This window comes from Corvus kubaryi, unplaced genomic scaffold, assembly GCF_017639235.1.
Source record: "Corvus kubaryi isolate FWS band 111438036 unplaced genomic scaffold, C.kubaryi_AGA036_p1.0 37334, whole genome shotgun sequence".
NCBI classification, from domain to species: Eukaryota; Metazoa; Chordata; class Aves; order Passeriformes; family Corvidae; genus Corvus; species Corvus kubaryi.
This window is the reverse complement of record NW_024581108.1, coordinates 1,287,814-1,308,561: the sequence shown is the minus strand read 5'-3', so window position 1 is coordinate 1,308,561 and position 20,748 is coordinate 1,287,814. Positions and strand designations below refer to the sequence as shown.

At 39.4% G+C, this 20,748-nt stretch overlaps 1 protein-coding gene and 1 long non-coding RNA gene across 19 annotated transcripts in view; one reads left to right on the top strand and one right to left on the bottom strand.

The window, feature by feature from the left end:
* The window catches only part of DNM3 (dynamin 3), a 173,066-nt gene that overhangs the window by 87,345 nt on the left and 64,973 nt on the right, over positions 1 to 20,748 (bottom strand). The window contains exon 16 of one of the 15 annotated variants that reach the window (XM_042029798.1): positions 11,350 to 15,919. The exons of the other annotated variants lie outside the window; for them this stretch is intronic. Coding sequence (XP_041885732.1) covers positions 15,896 to 15,919 — 24 coding nt within the window. The 3' untranslated portion in view covers positions 11,350 to 15,895. Of the gene's footprint in view, positions 1 to 11,349; positions 15,920 to 20,748 lie in introns of those variants that run through there. 15 annotated transcript variants of the gene reach the window in all.
* Positions 2,971 to 16,284, top strand: LOC121665507. Of its 4 annotated transcripts, none has more exons than XR_006016375.1 (4): positions 2,971 to 3,125; positions 12,418 to 12,524; positions 14,330 to 14,393; positions 14,536 to 16,284. It is a non-coding gene; the product is annotated as an uncharacterized LOC121665507 (long non-coding RNA). The 4 variants fall into 4 exon arrangements; XR_006016376.1 differs by having other exon boundaries at positions 14,330 to 14,616; positions 15,811 to 16,284; XR_006016374.1 differs by having other exon boundaries at positions 14,330 to 14,628; positions 15,811 to 16,284.

Below are 20,748 nucleotides of genomic sequence, written 5' to 3'. Positions count from 1 at the left end.
ATCAATAGAGATGGCTCAGCAGAACTCAGTCATATTCCGAATACTGGTAAAAATACACATTCAAAGATGTGGGTCTGTGATGCAATGGGAGCAGAAAAAGATGGGCAGGTCTGAGAAATGCAGATTCTGTCAATCTACTGCTAAACTAAAAACTGATAACAGGACTGTTACCATCACCTGCACTGTGGGAACATGTAGGGAATATTCCAGACTGGCACTGTAAAAATACTTGTAACATTTCTTGCCCAAGGGCTGACAATCCTTGTACCCATGACTAAAAGTCTGGAGGCCATCTGGCAGTGTTCCAGTAACATACATGCTCCTCTGATGTTGTAGCTAGACCCTACTTCAAAGGCTGCAAAGCCATGCCATGTTAGGGAAGTGAAGATTATTTACAAACTGATAACTGGTTTTTAAGATTTGCCTCCATGCAACCCCACTCAAAATAAGTATGAAGCATAAAGCTGTGCAACTGCACAACAAACTCCATGGGCTAATAACAAAGTAGTGCTCAGACTAGATAGTTTAATAGGATTTAAAGGGTATTGAAAGGAGAAATTCCTCCCTCATCACTATTACTTCAGTTTCTTCTTCCTTGTCTTCAAAATCCACAGATATCAAAGATCCTTTGCTAGACTGACCACCACTGGCAGAGTGAATACAGCAACACCTGTGCTAAGGACACCGGAGAACTCAATGCAGGAAGCCCTGCTTTAAACTGCTCTTTGTCAGCAGAGTATCATTCTGCACATGGCAACTCTGCACTGAATAAAGAACTGGAAGAAGGACAGATCTGTTTCCAAGGGACTACACCCAGGTTAGTGAGCCCTGAATTTTAATTAGGTTATCAGCACGGGTGCCTGAAATATGGCTGAGCAGGAGAGATGCTTTGGAATATCCTCTGATTCTGAAGAACCTCAGCAGCAGCAACTCCAGCAACACTTAGGTATGCTATGAATAACTTCTACAATATATTCTATAGCTCCATCAGCTCCCAGGCACAAGAAACCATTTCTCTCAGGTCTGTCCACCACACTTCAAACCAGCTCCCACAGACCAAGAATTCACAAGAAGCAGAAACGTGACCATACCTGCTGGGACAGCTCTGTCACAGAGTTCCACAGCTCAACACTAGAGGCACCACATCCCACGAGCAAGAACACACAATGGAGCTTGGAAAAGCATGCAATAATCACTGTGGTATGCATGAACCCCTGAGAGGATCCAACAGGCCTGTACAGTTTGGGCTGGCTCCAAGCTGTTTGCAATAATTATTAACTAGAGCTTTGGGCAGCGTCTTGTAGGTTCATTTTTTGAACATTGCAACTGAAGTCAGTTCTTCTTTAATTTACATGGGACTCACTACTCTAACCAGGTGGTTGTGATTTGCAGGGTTTTCACAACACTTGCTCCTCTCGTCGCATTTCCCCCCTCAGCTTAAGGTTCATACCGTGTTTTTGTTCAAGGGGTTTTTTGTTTTCTTTTCAGATTTAGGTTTAAAAGCATGAAATAACCTACCCCCTGGTTTTGTCTGGTTTCTAATTAATGCCATTAAATATCACCACCCAAAAAACACACAAAGTGATCCGAATCTTTGTAAAAATTAACCAAGAAGTGCAATAATGGTGAAGGTAGGTGAAAAATTTACATGACCAATCTTTCCACCAAGACATATACTTTGTTAGTAAATAAATTCAGAAAAAAGCCTGAAGAATCTTTTGGAGGCCACTGGTCTCATAAAATAATAGATCTGAAGTTCTCTGGTTGAATCCATGATATACAAGGAGGGCTATTAGCGAATTAGTGTGGTGGGAAGTGATTATAAATGGTATTAAAAAATCAGCTGTGGGAAGCACAAAGGACTGGAAAACAACGAACTGGAAAGAAAGCACAGTACCTGTGTGTCATCACAAAAGACATCACCATCTGAATGCCCGTATTTGTATTGCAACCACAGAACCAGACCTATTTCATCTTTGGGGGCTTTCCCTGCTAAGTTTTAACAGATTTTTCTAAATATCTCCTGCTTTCATTACTAAAAACAGTAAAAAAAGCTCACTCTTCCTTGGAATAGAAGGTATATAAAAAGAGAGAAAAATGTGTTTAGGTAAAGCATTAACTGCCTTGTGAGTATAAGCGTAATTTAAAAGAACAGTTATACCGAGACAGCTTAACTCCAGCATTTAAAGAAAAAAAATGAACACAAATTGGGGATTCCCCCCTCCCTTTTCTTCACTGAACAGAATTCAGCAGTTGAGCTTTTTCTGGGCTCCAGGAAGGCTACACTGAACAAACTCAGCCAACCACAAGGTTGAAAATGTAGCAGACGTACCATAAAAATTTAGTAATGCTTTTAAACTACTTCTCACCTCACTGGTTTGATGGTGGTGTGGTACTGTTATACAATATGTGCTGTTACCAAGGCAACTCCATCTCACCTCGACAGCTGCTGCAGCTTCAGCGAAGCAACACGACGAGCTGTGGCAACTCTGAAATTTACTTCTTTTTTTTAAAGAGTCTTTCCAACTATGAAGCCTTTTCAGATGAACCTCTGGAGCTCTTTATCCAAGGACTATGACTATTTTTCAGAAAAATCTTTTACTGTATTCTAGTGGAAACATTGTGACACTAAGTTCAAAAACATATTCACATATTCTATTAAATCAGATTCGTGCCTGGCACTTTTATACCTGGTGTAGAAACAGTATCGTGCCTCTGTGCTCATTCAGTGTAAGTGCAAGAGTATTGCATCCCTGGCAACAATACGAGCCTGCCTGGACAGTTTAGCATGTCCTTTTCCATTAGAGGACGGAAAAAAGTCTAACTTCTTGAAGCAGAGAAAGACTAAGTTCTAACCCATCCCTTCAACAGGAGCCAAATTGTAATATTGCTTCAACCCCATTTTAAGCAGAGCTAAAATAAAGGGTGAAATCCAAAACAAGATTTTGTGAAAAGAAACCGGCACAGCGTCCTTCTGCGATAAAGGCTTTAGTGGAGGGAGGTGGCTACAGTCTCGTGGTCCAAACCCCAAAGAATTTTTTTATTTTCATGTCCTTGGCTTCAGGGACAGTGCTGTGTGAGCAAGGACTAGAAAAAGAATGAGAACATTACGAGCCTTCCCCACAGTAAGTATCAACTGCAGTTTTTAAGAAGATTCAGTGCTATTTCTTTCTTTTTTCTCAACCTACTTGGGTACAGAACCAAAGTAAACATAAGACAGTAGAGCAAGCCGGTAAGGATGTTTTGTGAAACTCAGCCAAAGTTTCTGCTACTTTAATTTGGAGAGAAAAATAAGTGTTACGAAATGTCTAGGAAAAGTTTGTGCTGAGAAAGCACACAAGTGTTTAAAGGTGGGCAATGCGATTTACTGAAGAGGAAGAATATAAAAAGTGCGTTAAAATAATTAGGGAAATGACAGATTTATCTATTTCTTTTTAAATCAACAAAGCAGTAAAGCAAAAGCTGTCTTTTCTCCAGTCTAGGCTTTTCTCCTTCCTTTCCCTGTCTTCCCATGCCTGTTGTAACGCCGGTCTGTCTGAGAGTGGACAGCGGTGGCAGAGGGAAGACGCTGGCCCTGACTCCATACGCTGCGAGTTCTCCTGCACCGAGAGCCTGACATTTAACCAATTCTGGGTAACAGCATGTTTACCGCCTTCCTTTCCACTCCAATCTGCAAATACAACACAAGGAAGGGCCACTTCTTTTTTTATTTTCCCTTTCTGTTAAGTAAATTCTCTCTATATAAAAACTTTCAAGTGTCCCTCTGCCTCTTAACCAATCTTCACCACAAAAATATCCTGATACAGAACTTACAAATGCCTGGTAGTGCTCATGAAGTTTTCAATGCATAACACACACACACGCAATCCTTGTGATTCTCCTCTACTATCCTGCAGTTCAAATCGGCAAGGCAAAAGCTCCAGCTGTAACACTGAAACTGCAAAGAATCTGCTAAATTCAGTGATACTAAAAGAGTTGGAAAAAACCAAACCAAACAAAAAAAAACAAGGAGCAAAGAATGTACCTAATTACCACTAATCCTGCCTATTAGATTTCATTCAGACACCACAACTTCTTTCAAATAACCCCAGTTTATTTTTGAAAAAAATTCCTTTCTTCAGGCAGGATATGGGGGAGGAGTCAATCAGTGATGTTTTACACATGCACATCTGGATACAGTCCAATTATTCCTCTTATACATTCCTCCAGTTGTTTTCATTTTACTCCATGCTCTGGCATTCATAAATTTGTGAGATTAATCGTGTGTGAGCGTCTGCAGTCTTGGATCTGGGCACGGGTTTAGCTGCAACACAGCTAGAAGTCAACATTAAAGAGAGCTCCAGTTCACAAAACACAATTTAAATTTATACATCTTTGGTACAGTAAGGATTGAAGCAACCATCATCCTTACCACATGCATCAAATTGGTAAGATTAATTCAATATCAACTACATTTTATTGCTGTAGTTAGTGTGAACCTCATAAATACTTAGTTACTCAGTGTTAACTGCAAAAGAAGGATTTTTTTTTATTATTATTATTATTATTATTATTATTATTTTAGGATTTGTTTGGTTGTGGGTTTTTGGGATAGTTTTTACTTTTCCTTGGTGTGATTTATTTGTCTTTGCAAATCATAAGGCGTTGCAAGAACAGAAGCATTTTAAACCTGGGGTCCAGCTAACCCAGCAGATTATGCCACTCTGGCCGCCACCACGGTCTACAGCGTTGGCTAATCCAGCAACTTGGGAAACGCCCCTGTCAAGAGGTATTCCCGTGTCAAGCTCTGACTCCTTGCTGCTGTAACTTGCTATTCACAATCTCCAGCAAAGGCAGACATGAAGGTTGTGACTGAGCTTCTGCAATGCTCTGGCTATTCAGGCTGCTGGAACAGCCCCCTTTGGGGCCAAAAGCAAGTGAGCTCAAACCAATCGCCAGCACAGGGAAAGCGAGGGGGCTAAACATTGCTTCTCCCCTCCTGGGGCCAAGACTTCCATTTACTGATGTTCTGTATTTTATGTGCAATTTACTAACCAAAACCAGCTGTTTCCTCAAGTTCTCTGCAATTTATTGTTTTGCAAAATCAGTTTCACATTACACTTCTGATCAGTGCAGTTCCACATGAGAGCTACACAACTGAGGTGAGGTATTAAAAAGCCAGGGGTCGAAGGCCAGGAATCTGCTCACTTGACTGCAAGCTTTGTGACCCAAATACAGTGCTGGATGCACAAATCCCACTTGGCGTCCAAGAGCACAGGCAATTCTTGGTTGTGATGTAGCAGTCAAGGCAAGGTGACAAGGGAGATGAACTGTGCCCAGTTCCTTAAGCTTACCCTAAAGCAGCTCAGTGCTGGCAGGAATAGCTGGACAGTTACAGGTTGTTTTGGTTTGGCTGGTTTTGTGCAAGATGGCTGTTATATTTTTGAACAATTGTCCATCAGATTTGATGGGATTTTTACAGAAGATAAATTTAACCTTCTTACAACCACCTAGTCTTTTCCAAAAATCTTGATGAACTGTGAGAGAGTCAATCTGGGTACAACACCATTTCAAATTCAGCAGATGATACTAATCTAAAATTTTTTAACTCCCTCACATTTCCCATTGTTAATCCATCTTGTGGATTAATCTTTGAAGATCTCTCAAATCTGTAGCTCTTGATAAGACACAGCAGGGGGGAGAAAAAACAAACCCAAAACAAGTCTTCAAGCCAGGAGATTTTACAATGTCTCCAACCCATTAAATTCTGCCTCACTTTTGTTCATGCAGAAGGAAAACATCCTGAATTGGGCATTTGTCGTGCCCACAATATCTGAATCTGACAAAGAATTGCCATGGCACTGAGACAATTTCCTCATCCTGCCAGCCACCACTGCTAATCCTTACAACTCCTCTGGCAATGCTGAAGGGTGAAGGTCGAAAAGGCAGAGAGAGTGGTTACAGTAAGTTTATTACATAGGGCTGGGGCATACATAGCTCATCTCCCCAGCACTGCAGTGCTCCCACAGCTTGCACTGTGGGAATAGGATCACTTGAGAATAGGATCAGCTGTGAAGTTCAGCCCCTCACCCTGAACCTCCACCCGTAGAGTTGCATCCAACGTTAACAGTTGAATAAACTCTTTTAGTCTTCCTTCCTTCTTAAAGTTAGGAAATCATACCCCAAGCCAGCCAACGTTAAAACTTAAATGAAATTCTTTCAACATCAAGCACGTGAGAGTCAGGGAATGTCAGATTTATGGTTGCACATACAACCTCCATTCTGCTCCATGTGTGTACGCATTGTGATTAAGTATCTGATTACGTGATTGTGCACTGTTTTTCTTTAGGACTCCTGCCTCATTTACTGTGCAGAAAGCACATACAAGAGGAGAGAATTACATTTGTACAAACAACCATAAATCTACTATTTCCTAGCTTCTGAGTACTTGACTTTGCAAACAATGTTCCTTTCATGTAGATTTCTGGTTGTAATACTTGTACAGCGTATATCTAAAAACACTGCAACAACTTACATGACAGTATCGTCTAAGAGTACAGAATCAATTTTTTAAACCTACTCATTTTATGGATATAACATTTGCAAAAACTCTCATTTCATGGATGCACTATCATGCTTATAAAAGTCATATTTTCCACACAATAGAGGCAGTGTAAAAATTAAAACAAGCTGCAGACTGATTGACCAAGTTGTCTGAATTGTTCTCTTTCTTCCTAACAATGAACTGTGCTCTCTGAGCTCCAAGTAAACAATTAAGAAGGGTGGGGGTGGGGATTGGAGGGCAACCGATAGTAAATAGCATTTTAATTGCACTCTTACAAAAAATACAAGGAAAATAGTAACACGTAAAATAAGCCCCATTTTCCCTTTAAAGCTACCAGAGACCATGGAGCCATTTTAGTAAAGCAGCAGCTCTGAGCTGCAGGCAAGGGCACAAATCTTACCCAGCACAACTTGCAAGAAAAACAGAAAGTAGCGCTTACAAATTTCTGGAATCGTATCTTCCAAGGCAGTATAAAGTAGCCTTTATACCCGAGTTAGACTATCAGAGCATCAATGGCTACAATGGAAGAGACCCAGTGCACACTGCAGCTGCTGGCTCAGCAGGTGGCACTGGATAAATACACATATGATACTTTTACTCCATAGCTCCCAAGCAGTTGTCCAAAAGCACTGTTTATTAAGCTGGTTCTGTTTCAAAAAACAACCATAAAAATAGTATTGAAGGATCCCATATAATCAGGTCTCATTGGTTCTACTTTGAGAGCTCATGGAGGAAAACTCCATGCCAATTCAGCCAGGGATCTCTGCCATACTTCCTAAAGTCACATACATCCTGCAGTTTCTGGTACTCAGCTAAATCTGGCTCACTCACCTCCTTTAACCACTGGGGTATTTTTTACTGGGCAGAAGCAAACAGAACTTTGCAAACTACTGTTTGTAGTTTACTCTCTCATAACTGTATGAGCAAGTAGGGTAGTGAGCATTAGAAAACAGTAAAAGTCTAGCCCCCAAATAGTCATCACTAAGAAGATGACAAGCAGAGGTGTAGTACCTCCCTGACTGTCTATCTCCTTTTCTGGTTGCTTTCCGTGCTGTCCAAGGCTTGAAAGAATTCTTAAACTTTCCCTTTGACATTGGGAAGAAACTGACACAAAGTTCTGAAGGAAATATCCTTAGCAAATTCAAGATGTTCACTAGACAGAATAAACATTTCAGCTAAATTTGGTTTCTCATTTCTATTGGAAACAAGTAAGCAGGTCTCCAATTTTGCCATTCATTCAGGAATTTTCATAGCATGGCTTACAATGAGTCTTAATGGAGATGGAAAGCAGACTGCAGCCTTTTCCAGTGAAATGTGACTTTATTACAAAAGCAGTATGAAAGCAAGGAGAGGTTTCTGTTAATGTACATAACCATGCTTTAGCAATGCCCTCAATACATAATGTCTCCACTGAAAGGTACAAACAGGGTCATTTGTTTTCAAAAGTTATAAGAGATAATTACAGGACAGCAAAGCAGGATTTTTCCTGCACATTAGAGAAACAACTTGGTTCCAAAATTAATATCGTTCAGAACAATATTAGCAAACTAGTTCGAATAGCAAGTAATGAATATACAGAAAGAGCTCCTAAGACTAACCTCTCATTGCCTAGTGGGAGTGTTCAGACAATGTCCTTTCACTGGCTGAAACCAGGTCAAGGTGAACATATTCAGGTATAATAGACACAAAGTGCCAATTTTAATGATCTGGGTTTCCACACAGCAGAAGACAGAACTAATGTTCATTCCTAAGCAGTCACCTAGCTGTGACTGAAGGGTTAACTAAATACCAATGCCTTCATTTCTTAACCAGCTAACAAGTCTTCAAGCACACCTACTCCAACCTTTGGATGCTCTTTCAGCATCTGACACCTGCATTTGCACCACAAACCCTTGGAGTACTTGGCTGCTATTGCCAAGTCAAATTTTTATCATTAAACTTCCAAACATCATATGAAGATTTCTGGGAGGCTGCCAATATTATTGAAGCTCCTTATGGTGTTCTAACAACATATTCTAAGGCTTGTGGTGCCACCTGTTCACATGACACAAATCTCCAGAACAGAGCCTGCTCCCTTCTCCAACTCTCCCTTCCCAAGACTGTTGTCCTCCCCACTTCTCCAATCTTTCATCTGATAGTATTTGCTCAGGATCTTTTCTGCTATTTTTCCTTTACTGTCATAGACTCCACTTTCCCTTTCTTCATAAATGCATCCCAAGGTCCACAGAAATAAGAACCTGGAGATTTAGCAAACCTTAACAAGATGAGGCTAGGCTACTGCAATAACATTTACTTCCACAAGACGTACTGAACAATTTTAATTGCCTCAAATCAGGTATATCACTATCATTGCAAACCAAGTCACAAATTATCTTGGGGAAGGTAAGTAGGGGTAAACAAATGAAACACAGTTATGATTGACCTATGCAAAAGAATTAAGATCAATCTCACCAAAAAAAACCCCACAGACTCAGTCAGATAAGCGTGCTATGATACACAACACAAGAGAACAAAATTCATTGGTAATAGCAAAGCTACATTAAAAGAATGAATCACCAACACCTTCATAAACGTAAGGAGTGGAGCATGGTGTAAATTACCAGATTCTACACAGAAGACTATCAATTGGGTACACGTTTAACAGCTCTCCCTGATGTTACCTTCTGATACTGTAACATAAGGCCTCACTTCTGACTTCCTGGCTCTAGAGAATGTTTTTCTTTAATTATATGCACATACCCTGTGTAAAAGGAATTTACCATTAGTTTTTTGGCCTTTAGCAGACATATTTAATAATTACTTTAAAATATTGACATTTATGATTGGTAGTGAAGATAAATGTAGCCTCTATCCAAAATCCTGTGGGAAATTAGACTGCAGCGGGTGAATAATGCAGGCATGATTTCCACAGGTTCCTCTCTAGAGGATGTTCTTTCCAAACTCAACTCCATGTGGTATAGAAAGGTCACCTATTATGACAGATTGGCCACAATCTAACAGTTTTTCCTTCTATATGACCAGTTGAGTGCAAAGCAACAAAACAACAGAAGAATGAAAGGAAAATAAAAACCAGATTTCCATCAGAGTATTCACGCATTAATGGCTAAATGGCTAAGTGGGACTAGAATGGTTCTGGGGAGCAAAGGGACTGGGTGCAGAAAGAATTGCACTATTACATCTTCTAGATGGCAATTCTTAGGAGATCATGGCTTGCAGATACAATAGTGGAAGAGGGGAAGTCCCTGGGGGAAGGAATTGAAGGTCCCTGAAGTCAGAGATTGATAAATGGTGATAGTATCAGTTCAAGAAACTGAAAGATGACACAAGAGATGTGGTTTTGAAAACATAGATGGAAAAATATGGCCTTCAGCCACATGGCAAAGGAGACTCCACTCAAGTTCCAAACTGAATCCAGCGCACTGAAGTTCAAAGTAGCCTTAGACAAATTTTACAGGTGTTAAGGATCCAGAAGCACTAACTGACAGATAATATTCCAGTCAGGCTGGATCCAAACATGATCTCTCTGTAAACCTCTTCTCATAAGACTGAGGCAATATATTAAAGACTTTTTTTTTTCTCCTCTAGCTGTTCAAATGCAGGACTTCTGGGAGTTATCATAAAGGGGACACTGCAGGAGATTTTGTGGAACAGAATAAATTTACACACAAACCGTCTCCTATTGCATAATTCCCTAATGTCTCTGCCTAACTTCAAACATTCTCTACTACCTGTTTTTTGCTACTACTTTATCAGAGCTCCAGACAAACACTTGCATTGCACTATAACAAGTTCTTCTGAAAGCTTTACAGAAAAGAGAAGGAACCCAAAGTAGAAATAATTTGCTCACGGTCATACATGTTTATGACAAAGACAAGCGCAAAAATCATGATTCAGTCTTCACTCCAATCATACTGCTTATCTTATCAAAAAATACATTTAATTCTTCAGAATGTTTCCAACACTGAGGAATTATGGAGCTTCCTTCCCTTCTCTCTTTCCTGAGTTAATGCTTTTCCAGCATACCCTCCTGTGGATGGAATCATTATCATTGTGTCTTTAAATCTCCAAGTCTATAATGAAAAATGAACAACTTGTGAAAAAATAAACAAACAAACGAAAACAAACCCCTGCGAGTTTCTTCATTATACAAAGCACTGTACATATACACAGGTGTAGTCTCAGCTCAGGAGCAGGGGTTTATGCAGACCTCACACAGGCCTCTCTTTGGAGTATAATCTGCAATCAGATCCGATTTCTTCATTGATTTTTCCAGCTTGTTGTTAGAACAAGTTGATTTGAAGGGATTGTGTGGTGGCTGGGAGCAGAGTAGCACTGTAGTTAATAAGCAGACTGAGTAATCCATCACATCCAACATCTGTTACGGTCACCCCTTTTCAAGTAATTAAATATTGCCTCTACCCTTTACTATCTCTCTCTCCTGTCACTGATCACCTCTTGTTTCAGCTCCTATGTTATGATTCTATTCCAATCACAAGAGATGTGCAGTTTTTAGAAAAAGAAAGCTGATGGTGTAATAAACAGACAATGAAGTGTGGCCATGAATAGAAATAGTCTCATTACACAGAGATTTAGACAAACTTGCCCTCTTGCACAGGAAATTTTCTATCAGCCCTTCTATGAATGAACAAAACACTAACAGCTCTGGAATTGAATGCACAGTATATTTAAACATAACAGACTCCAAAATAGCAACATATTGACTTTACATAATCAAATGTCTCATAGATCTTCAAAGTGAAGACAGGAAGGACACCACCAAATTTTTTTTTTTTAAATGCCCATGATTGTTTTTCCTAGTCAAGGCAACTGCCTGTCAATACCTCAGAGTATGCCAAACATGAAGTTTCAAAACAGGGGCTTGAATTATGAACGAAAGCTAAAAAACCACCACATATATTTCTCAACAGGTGGAAAGCATATAAATAAAATTTCAGATAATTCAAATACATTCAAACAGCTAAGTTTTCCACACAAAAACATGTGTCTCCCTAGCTAACTGGAAAACTTCAGACTAAAAACAGCATTTTGATTTAGCCAACCTGAAAAACAAAATATTTCCCATCCCTCCAAAATTAAGGGACCCAATAGAAACGAAAAAAAAAAAAAAAGATTCTGTGAAACAATGTGCAAGCCAAACATTAATGGTAAATATTTTCATTATAGCAGTATCTAAATGCTATAATTTAGGGTTACATCTTTATATGGAGATTTGGATGCACACAGAGGGAATCAATATTTTTAAGTGCTTACAGTTTAAAGATACAAGCAGAAGACATTTAAAGGGAATGAACTATACAAGGCAAACATTTTATAAGGATTACATTCATTTTGTTAGAGTTCTTTAGTATTTTGATGAGTGAGATATTGTTACATATTATTCTGTAGTAATCAAAATAAGATCTTACATGCTTTGTCAATAAGACACAAGGATACAATGATTACATGTCCTGTCCACTCAGCACTTTACTATTATATAAATTAAAGTATCCTTTTTTCCCCCTCTCAATGCAAGGTTTTCTATGAAGCTTTGACCACACCAACCCCAAATCAGTCTGTAGCTACTCTCACAGGACAGAAATCTCAGTGCATTTTGAAAAAGAGCCAGTACAGGAATCAGGTATATATAATTAACACCTTTTTGAAAAGAAGTAGAAACAATTCTCTCCTATATTTGATGTTCAGAAGGCAGGAATGCAGAATTTCATTCCATTGAATCACATTTCAATTTTTTTTCCTGCTCAGAATTCAAATACTCTGAGAGAACATTTGAGTTGTACGACACTGACAGAACAGCAGAAACATTTTGTGGCTTTTCTGACTTGCTTTTCGGTTATGCCCTTACGTGCCTTCAGGTCTTTGCTGGTAACTGAATCAAGACAGATTTCAACCAACTGCATGACAGCAGCATCATCAGCCTGCAATCCACTGAGGCTTTCTCAAAGGCCCTCCAATGGCTTTGGTGAGCTCAGTGGCTCTTTGTGCAGTTCTTCACCATATAAAGTGTGTACTATCGCTTGATCTGTGCATTTCTACTGCTCAGAAGCTGCTTTAGCATTGTTGTAATAGTTACATGAAAACACTGAAAGTTTCTTTAAAGACATCTAGCAACTGAAACTGGTCCTTCAGCCTTCTTTAATCTGTGAGGCTGACAGGACGTGCACAAACACTCCTGACTGTCTGCAATATCCCTTTATCATAGTGTTGTTATTTTTCAAGCAGATTTAGATGTTCTCCTTGGAAATCTAAGAAAACTGGACCTAGGGATTCATCTCCTCTTTTCACTACTACCCCGACCAAACAAAGATTCCTTACCATGCTGTTTACACTGCCGGATAATACAGCCTGAAATCCCTGGACAAATCTAGGTGTTTACCACGTGCACATACATATTGCTGAGCACCTGGTAATTATCACTGAAGAGCTCCATTTTGTACAGCTTCCAAAAAGTCCAAGAGGCAGAAGATCTTCACAACTTCCCTTTCAAGCCAGTTAAGTCCTTCACTCACAGACTGAACTCAAAGTATAACATATCCAATACATGAAAAAGCTCAGCTTTGTTTAAAGTGCTGTACTCTATTTTATTTGTCCTGCAGCGCTTCTTTGCCCAGACTCTGTGCAAAAAAACCAAGGGACTACCTCGGCACTAAAGAGTCTCAGTGAACTTTTAAAAACTGAACTTCTGTTCAAAACTAGGTGAAAAAATCTAAACCCAAGACTCTGAGTAAATCTACCCTGAGACTCTGAGTAAATCCACTGATTTTTCAGAGATGGTGAAGTTTTCCACAACTCCACACCAGCTCAAGGATGTTTTGAACAGTATCAGACACTACTGCATATTTTCATTCTGTGTGCAGAGTTCATCAAGACTTTTACATTGTGGTGCCTACACTCGGTGTAGGTACAGCTCTATTAACTCAGCACCCTCCCAGATCTATGATATCAATTCAATTCACTAAGACTTAAATTGGATGTTCCAACCTATTATATACAAATTATCTTCTTTCTATATAGAATCCTACACGAAATTATACTGCTGATCAAATTTTTTCTTTACTTAAAAAAAAAAGGAAACCACACTCCTTTCATTTTAAGCTCCATACTATTCATCTAGCAGTTTGTTTCTCTCTCCTCTACTAGCAGAAAATATAATACAGGAAAAGATTTAAATGAAAAACAGATCTGTGTAGTGAATTGCATATGGTTTCCATTTTCCTCCATGCAATGTTTCATAGAGAGTCAACGAAGAAATCCCTTCCACAAATCCGGGTCTGAAGTCCACTTTCAGAATCTTGTCAGCATAGGAGTTAGGAGACAACTCTGTGCATGAAAACACTGCAATCCGTCTGGGCTCTATCTTGTTAGGGTAAATCATTCCTAGAAAGTACCACTGGATCTAGGTAATAAATCAGTATATATAAAATATGCACACTCAAATGATGCTGGCTGTGTCTGTGTGAACCTGCTGTTTTCAGGCATACCAGGTTTGGTGTGCACCACACAGCTTGCTGCATTTTATGCCTCTTTGCAGCAGGGTTTTCCAGCACTAACAACTTTATACTTAGTTGACGTTCTCCATGCTAAACTAAACCCAGCCAATAAATACCACTTCTGCCAAAAAGCCTCCATAACTATGACATTCCACCAGCTTTCCTAGATGATTTAAACAATTATTTCCAAAGTTTTTCTGACTTTGTTTACATAAAACTCATCTTTTCCTCCTATTCCTCATAGCCTGAACTAATTTTTTTCCTCTTGCATTCTCAGCAGTTCCTGATGACATCCAAACATCAAGGCAAGGATGCCGTGTTTCTATCGGACACCAAAGGAGGTTTGCAAAACAGGAGGCTCCTTCTTCCCCACTCTCTGGGGGTTTCCGTGTCACTGAATGAGAATGAATGATGAGCTGCTGTTTGTCAGATGCATTTGTTGTTTCTATGAGTTAACAACTGTTTGAATTTCATCCCTTTTAGAGATTGGCTTCAAGTGAGGCATGAGTGGGATGCAAAAACAAAATAGAAAATCTGGAACACCTTCTCTTTTGCCTCCCCAAGGTAAAAGTCCAGGTAGGAGGGGATGTTTGTGTAGAAAAATGTTCCCAAAAGCACTACTTGTTAAGCACATCAGAACCACACAGCACTGATCCCTGTAAAGACAAGACACTAAAGTTGTGCATAGTTGCAAGGTGGAAGCGAAGACCGAGTTAAGCAAAACCCAGCAAAATAATATCTGGCAATATCTTGCCTTTGAGAGAATGTGCACAGGTATGGGATGAACACATCTTGCCTGACAGAGACAGCCTCTGCTTTAAAAGGTGCTCAGCACTAATGTGCCTGTTGAGAAAAATCCAGAGCACAGGGGTTACCTGGTTTGCAGGCCTATTTCTGAGGGAGCCTTGTGAGCTGAGAATTCTTTGACATGTTAAAAGAAGAAAAGAAAGTTCTGCTGATTCTATGCCTCCTTATATTTACATATATGAAAATGAAAAATGTTACCTGGGGAAAGAAGCAGTCAGTAGAAAACTAACAAAAAAATTAAAAATATGAATATAAAAGAAAGCACTTCTTTTTTTCCCACCAATTAAGATGGAAAGGTATTTGTACAGCATCACATGCTCTAAAATCATGTAACAGAACTGGCATCCCCCATTAGCTCAGTGCCAGACTAACCGGGCACTTCAGACCTTCACATCCTTAAGTGCTGACCCTGAAACCTAGCCAGATCAGGGTGTTGAAAAAACCCAAGTATTCAAGGTTTGGGACAACAACTTCTAACCCCAGAGTCTTTACATTAAATTCATGTCCAAACAAAGCCAAATTTCCATGAACAAACCTTTCTATTGGTTATTCCCATTTCCATACAGTTATTTCAAATTACTTTTTCCCAGCTTTATCAAGTTTTCACCATTCCAAACTCTGAATTTGCTTCAGAAGATTCTCAGATACACGATAATTCTTCTCAGTTTACTAATTTTTACTGTTAGGTCTACAGTAAAATATTTCCTTTGTTAAGTGCCAAAAAACATACAGATCCACCTGTGGAGGGAAGCTGTGGGATAACCCAGTACATTTCCCTAGAGTTTCTTAGCCAGTCTTGGTCTACAAGGTATAAAATCTGAAAACCTTCTTCCTCTGTGCATTAGAACATGACACAGCTGTTTGACACTCTGTCTTTGCTAAGGTCATTGAAAACTGAGGTTTGGAAGAGAATGCAAAAAGCTAAACTTGCACCACGTGCTTTGGTTGCAGCCTGGCTGGGGAGTGCTGTAAGACTCGAGGGTGTTTTCTGATCTCCTCAATGGAACCATCTGACATGGATGAAACACACTGCATGTCACAAGAGCTGGAATGATGGAACCTATGGGATAGACAAGTTAATCTAGTAACAATTAAAACACTTGTTGAAGTAGTCCAGAAAAAGCATAGAGAAGAAGAAAAATACTAGAAAATAATATTGTACTACAAAGTCTTTTGGGTTTTTTTTAATACGTACACCAGGTATGTAAATTTTTGTAGCTGTAAAGAAGCTCGGCTTCATCAGGCTTGTGAAACCAGTTTGGTTGCAGAGTTTCAGAGGCATCCTTAGGCATCTCAGGCATACATACTCATAATTTTCCTGGCTCTCTCTTGATTTTACCCTTTTAAATGCATTTTCAGGTCTCACTCTACCTGAATAGTGTTTGTGAACTATATGCCAAGCAACATTAAAATGCATAAAATTGCTGCTTCTTCTGTATTTTCCACATTTCCCACAAAAAACCCAACACAAGGCAATGTTTTGGTCCAGTGCTCAACCAAAAAATGCTTTTGTAAGGCTTTAGGAAAAGACACACTTAATAAACACACCTTAAAGGTCCATTAGGGAATAGAGAGCAGAGCTGTCCACTTCATCCCCAAACTTTAGGCAGTCTTCAGAATATACTGAGATGCATATATCACATGTAAAAGTAACAAAGGGAACCACTGCAGAGATGTGAAATGTGAGCAGTGATAGGGGCAAGGTGATCTTGGGTGTTACCCATGGAAGCAGCCAGAGAGAGCTGTGGGTGGGTTGCTGGCTGTTCTGGAGGTTTTGTTTTTCAATCAAGACCAGATCCTCAAGAGGTTAAGTGTTACACATAAAAGGCTTGGATAAAGTATTTGCTCTCTTAGGTTGAAGTACTCAGTTGGACAGCAGAGGGGGTAATTCTATACATCCAAGGAAAAGTCATTCCATCAGCAAAAGGAAGGCCTGGAATGAAGCTGTCATAAAAGGAACAGATCAATACGCAGTGATGGCTGCTGTCAGTGAGAGCACAGATGAGCACAGATCAGCATTGCAAGAACATGAAAGGAGAGAAGAGTCATGAAATATCCCACAGAAAAACATACTGAAGCAGTAACACAGACTTCAAAGAATGAACACTGTTTCTTTTGGGGTTCTGTACTGCAAAGGTGAAGTTATTGCTGTGATTTCAAACACTTGAAGGGACAGGGAAGAACTTTCTGATCTCTAAAGAGTGTGAACCAAGAGGCACCCATGGAAGTGTTTGTCACGACTTAACACTTTTAAAGCATCCCCTGTGTCTAACATGATCCACAAGGAAAGGTACTTAACTCTTCAAAAGCTCTCCATCATCTCTCTCATGACTCCATCTCTCAAACTCTCAGTAACTTGCTTCATTTTTCTGGAAGTTACATAGCTATTTGAAAATGCTTAGTAATTTGAGAAAAGGAAACTACTATGAACATAACAAGACTGAACTTATGTTTTACTAAACTACTGGTTAGTAGCTGCAGTGAGTTTAGGCGGTTGGATGTTGTCAAATACTGAGAAATGCCTACCAGGCCAACACAATGGCTCAGAGGTTTCTAGAACACATCTTGCCTCAACTGCTAAGAAGGCATTAGCAAAGCCATGATAAACACACGTCTTCTTGCGCTGCATGTAAAGCTACAGCTAAGTCAAACACTGAAATAGTTGTAAAGCAGACAGGTGAAGTAAATAACAGAGAAAGTCTGTTAGTAGCTCAGCTTTATCAGGATTTTAAACTGATAAATCATACCTTGCTTACCTGACTAAGAACAACCAACAGATACTGCCAAGAAGGCAGGACACAAACTCTCTTTTGGCCACAGAAGCTCAAGTGACAAAAATTTCTGTTTCTTTTAATTGGAATATACATAGAGTAGTAATGACGAATTTTGAAACCTCTCTTCCTTGAAGACACTGATAAAAAAAGCAACTATAAGTACTTAGGGACAATGCAACAAAAATTATAACATTCTGTTGATCTATTAACTCTTTTGTTTCCCACATCTTCAAGAAATATATTGAATGTTTTAGGGAGGTTGTAAGCTATGCCTGAGAGCATTATCATTCACCAGTTCACATGAAATTTTTGCAGAAATCAGATCTCAAAATCTTTGAGCAATCAAAAGGCTTTTAAGTTGGTCTTTAATTCTAATTAAAATGCTTATGCCTACATATTTAAGTCAGCAAGAGTAAGTGATTAAATCTTCATACCTACAGAAAAAGTCAGACATGACTACTCCTTGGATATCACTTACTAATCTTTGGAAACCTGATTTAGATTTCATAAAAGAGGATAAGTTGTTCTGTTACAGATTTCATGGAGCTGCAGCAATGCAGCTTTGACAGTCACCTCTCCTCACAGTCTGCATCTCTGCACAGCACAAACGACAGATTGCTGCATTCAGCCTCAGGAAAGGAACTCACTGTTTCACATTCCAGAACCTGGCTCGTTATTGTTAAGTCTTTATCAAAAGCATGAAACCTATGAATAAATTATGTTATGAACAGAAGTTTTGGCAAGACAAAGACGACACTTCACGCAGCAGTTAATATAAAGAGAGGATAATAGTCCTGCCAAAGACAATAAATACTAGAAGAAATGGATTTCAGTTTTACAGGCCCTGAGCAATATTGCTGGTGTTCATTTTAAGATCTGCTTCTACAACACAATTCCCTTAAGATTGCTCTTAAATGTGAAAAGGATGGATGCTTTTGTTTTGGGATCATTCAAAATGTTGGAATTGCAAACCACAGGCTTGAACTGAGGTGAGAGTTAACATCACTTTGCCACTAATTTCTTTCAACTGCATCCTTCTCTTTCTTGATCTCCCTTCCCCCACTAAAAACATCTCCAGGCATTACTATCAAAAATATACTCATGCAATAAATCATGTATTTGCTCTCACATGACTCGTATTCATTAGAGTCAAAGATCTCCAAGATCTGCCCCCAGAGTGTATTATGTTACTGAAACATAGAAATAGCTGCAACACAAAGTTTTGCCAGAAAGAAACCCACAAAAGTAACAACAAACTGTCTCTTAGTTGGGCAGAAGAAAGAATGTTCATAAAAATATTTCTGAGGGGTAAATCAAACCCCGAAGTCTAATTAGACAAAACCAGCAGTTTAAACCCAACAAGACACACGATTTTGGACTAGAAACTTCTAGAAAGTATACACTTTTTTCAGTCACCCAGGCAGTTCTCTTTTCAAAGAGAATTTTTTCTAGAACAGAATGGAAAAAGAAACATAAAACACTACAAGTTTATCCATTATATATCCTGGCTTTCATTAAGCAGTAAACAACAAGCTCCTACATTCCCTCAAATGCACCCCCTTACTGTGCAGTTATTTTGCTTTACTGAATACTACAACCACTCTGTAGCAGAAGTGACATCTCCTGTGAGAGATGCAATGCTATTCCAGTGATGTGGTAACCTGACTGAAACATTTGAGCCTGAGTGGGGAAAAGGAACACTTGATTCAGCTGCACATCTGGGTTTTATAAAGGGTCCAAAAGCTTAACACTAACGTGCTTCAGGGCTAAAACACAGTTGAGGAGATCACAGCAGCCAAGAAAGAGGACAGTGTTAATCCAGGGCATATCGTGCTCTTCACCAATGCTCTGAAAATTAACTTAGCTCAGCTAATTTTGCATCCCCACTAATTGTGTGTTGTGTATGAGTAAGCAATGACTAAGGAAATGTCAAAGCTATTCCATATCCTGTTCTTTTCCTGAAGAAAAACATGACAGGCAGAGAGGATGCCTCCCATTAAGGCCACAACAATTCAAGGCAGCTACTTTTTTTTCAGCAGGAATGAAATAACCTATATGCAATCTAAACATTGCCAGTCATTATAATCACTTGTTACCCCTGTGCTGAGCACACATGGCTCCCCCAAACCAATTTACTATCCAAATATCAGAGTTTGGATATGCAAATATCAGCATGAGTGTATACACACAATTGAAGCTGAAAAATGCACAGTGAGCACCAAGTCACCTGTATATGAAAATACCTGCTCTGTAGCACACTGGTTCTTTTCTAACATTTCAGATTATTAATTGATAAACTTTGACCACTGGCTAGAAAGGCAAAAAAAATGCTGAACAATACAGACCACAAAGTGATGCACATATTACAACCAGGGTGGATATAACCAGACTGCTAATGAGGCAAAAAGAAGTGACATCAGTATAGAACCTCCTGTTGGTTTCCTCACAGCTGTAAGGACAGAAATGAGCAGTGGCTCACTATAGATGTCCACCTGAGAGGTGCTGAATTGTCCCCTGCACACCAAAGATAAAGGAAACACAGGCTCCTGAAGATGGTTGTTAGGAACTTCATCTCAGTTAGATGCCCAAAATAACTGATCTGAGCCCTTCCAGTTTTGCCTTCTCCCCATTCACATCTCTCCCATAAACCTAAATGAAGTTTGAGACAAAGCACATAGAGCAGAAATGTGGAACTGGGCAGAGAAAGGTGAAAGAGTAGGTGAAAAACTAAATATCCTAAAGCATCCAAACTACATGTCTGATGAGAAGGGAAAGGACAGGGGGACAAGCGATATGAGATAGAGGAAGGAAAAAGGACTGGGAACAGGGAATATAGTGTTTAGAGACTATGGTTTTCACCAGTCCATTATGTGTTACAGGAACTACACAACAGAGGGGCATTAGGTTGGAACATTATCCAGAGCTGTACTAAACTAATTTATAAAAGATCAAATCACTTACTGAAATACTGAGACCAGACTGTTTGGAAAACTGTGAGGCACGTAGATGTGGCTCTGAGCAGTCATATAACCTTCACAGAGGAGTCCCAACCAAAGGGGGCTTCAGTTAGCACTGCTAAACTCCTGCCACCCTCACAGTCTTTTCCGACACTATG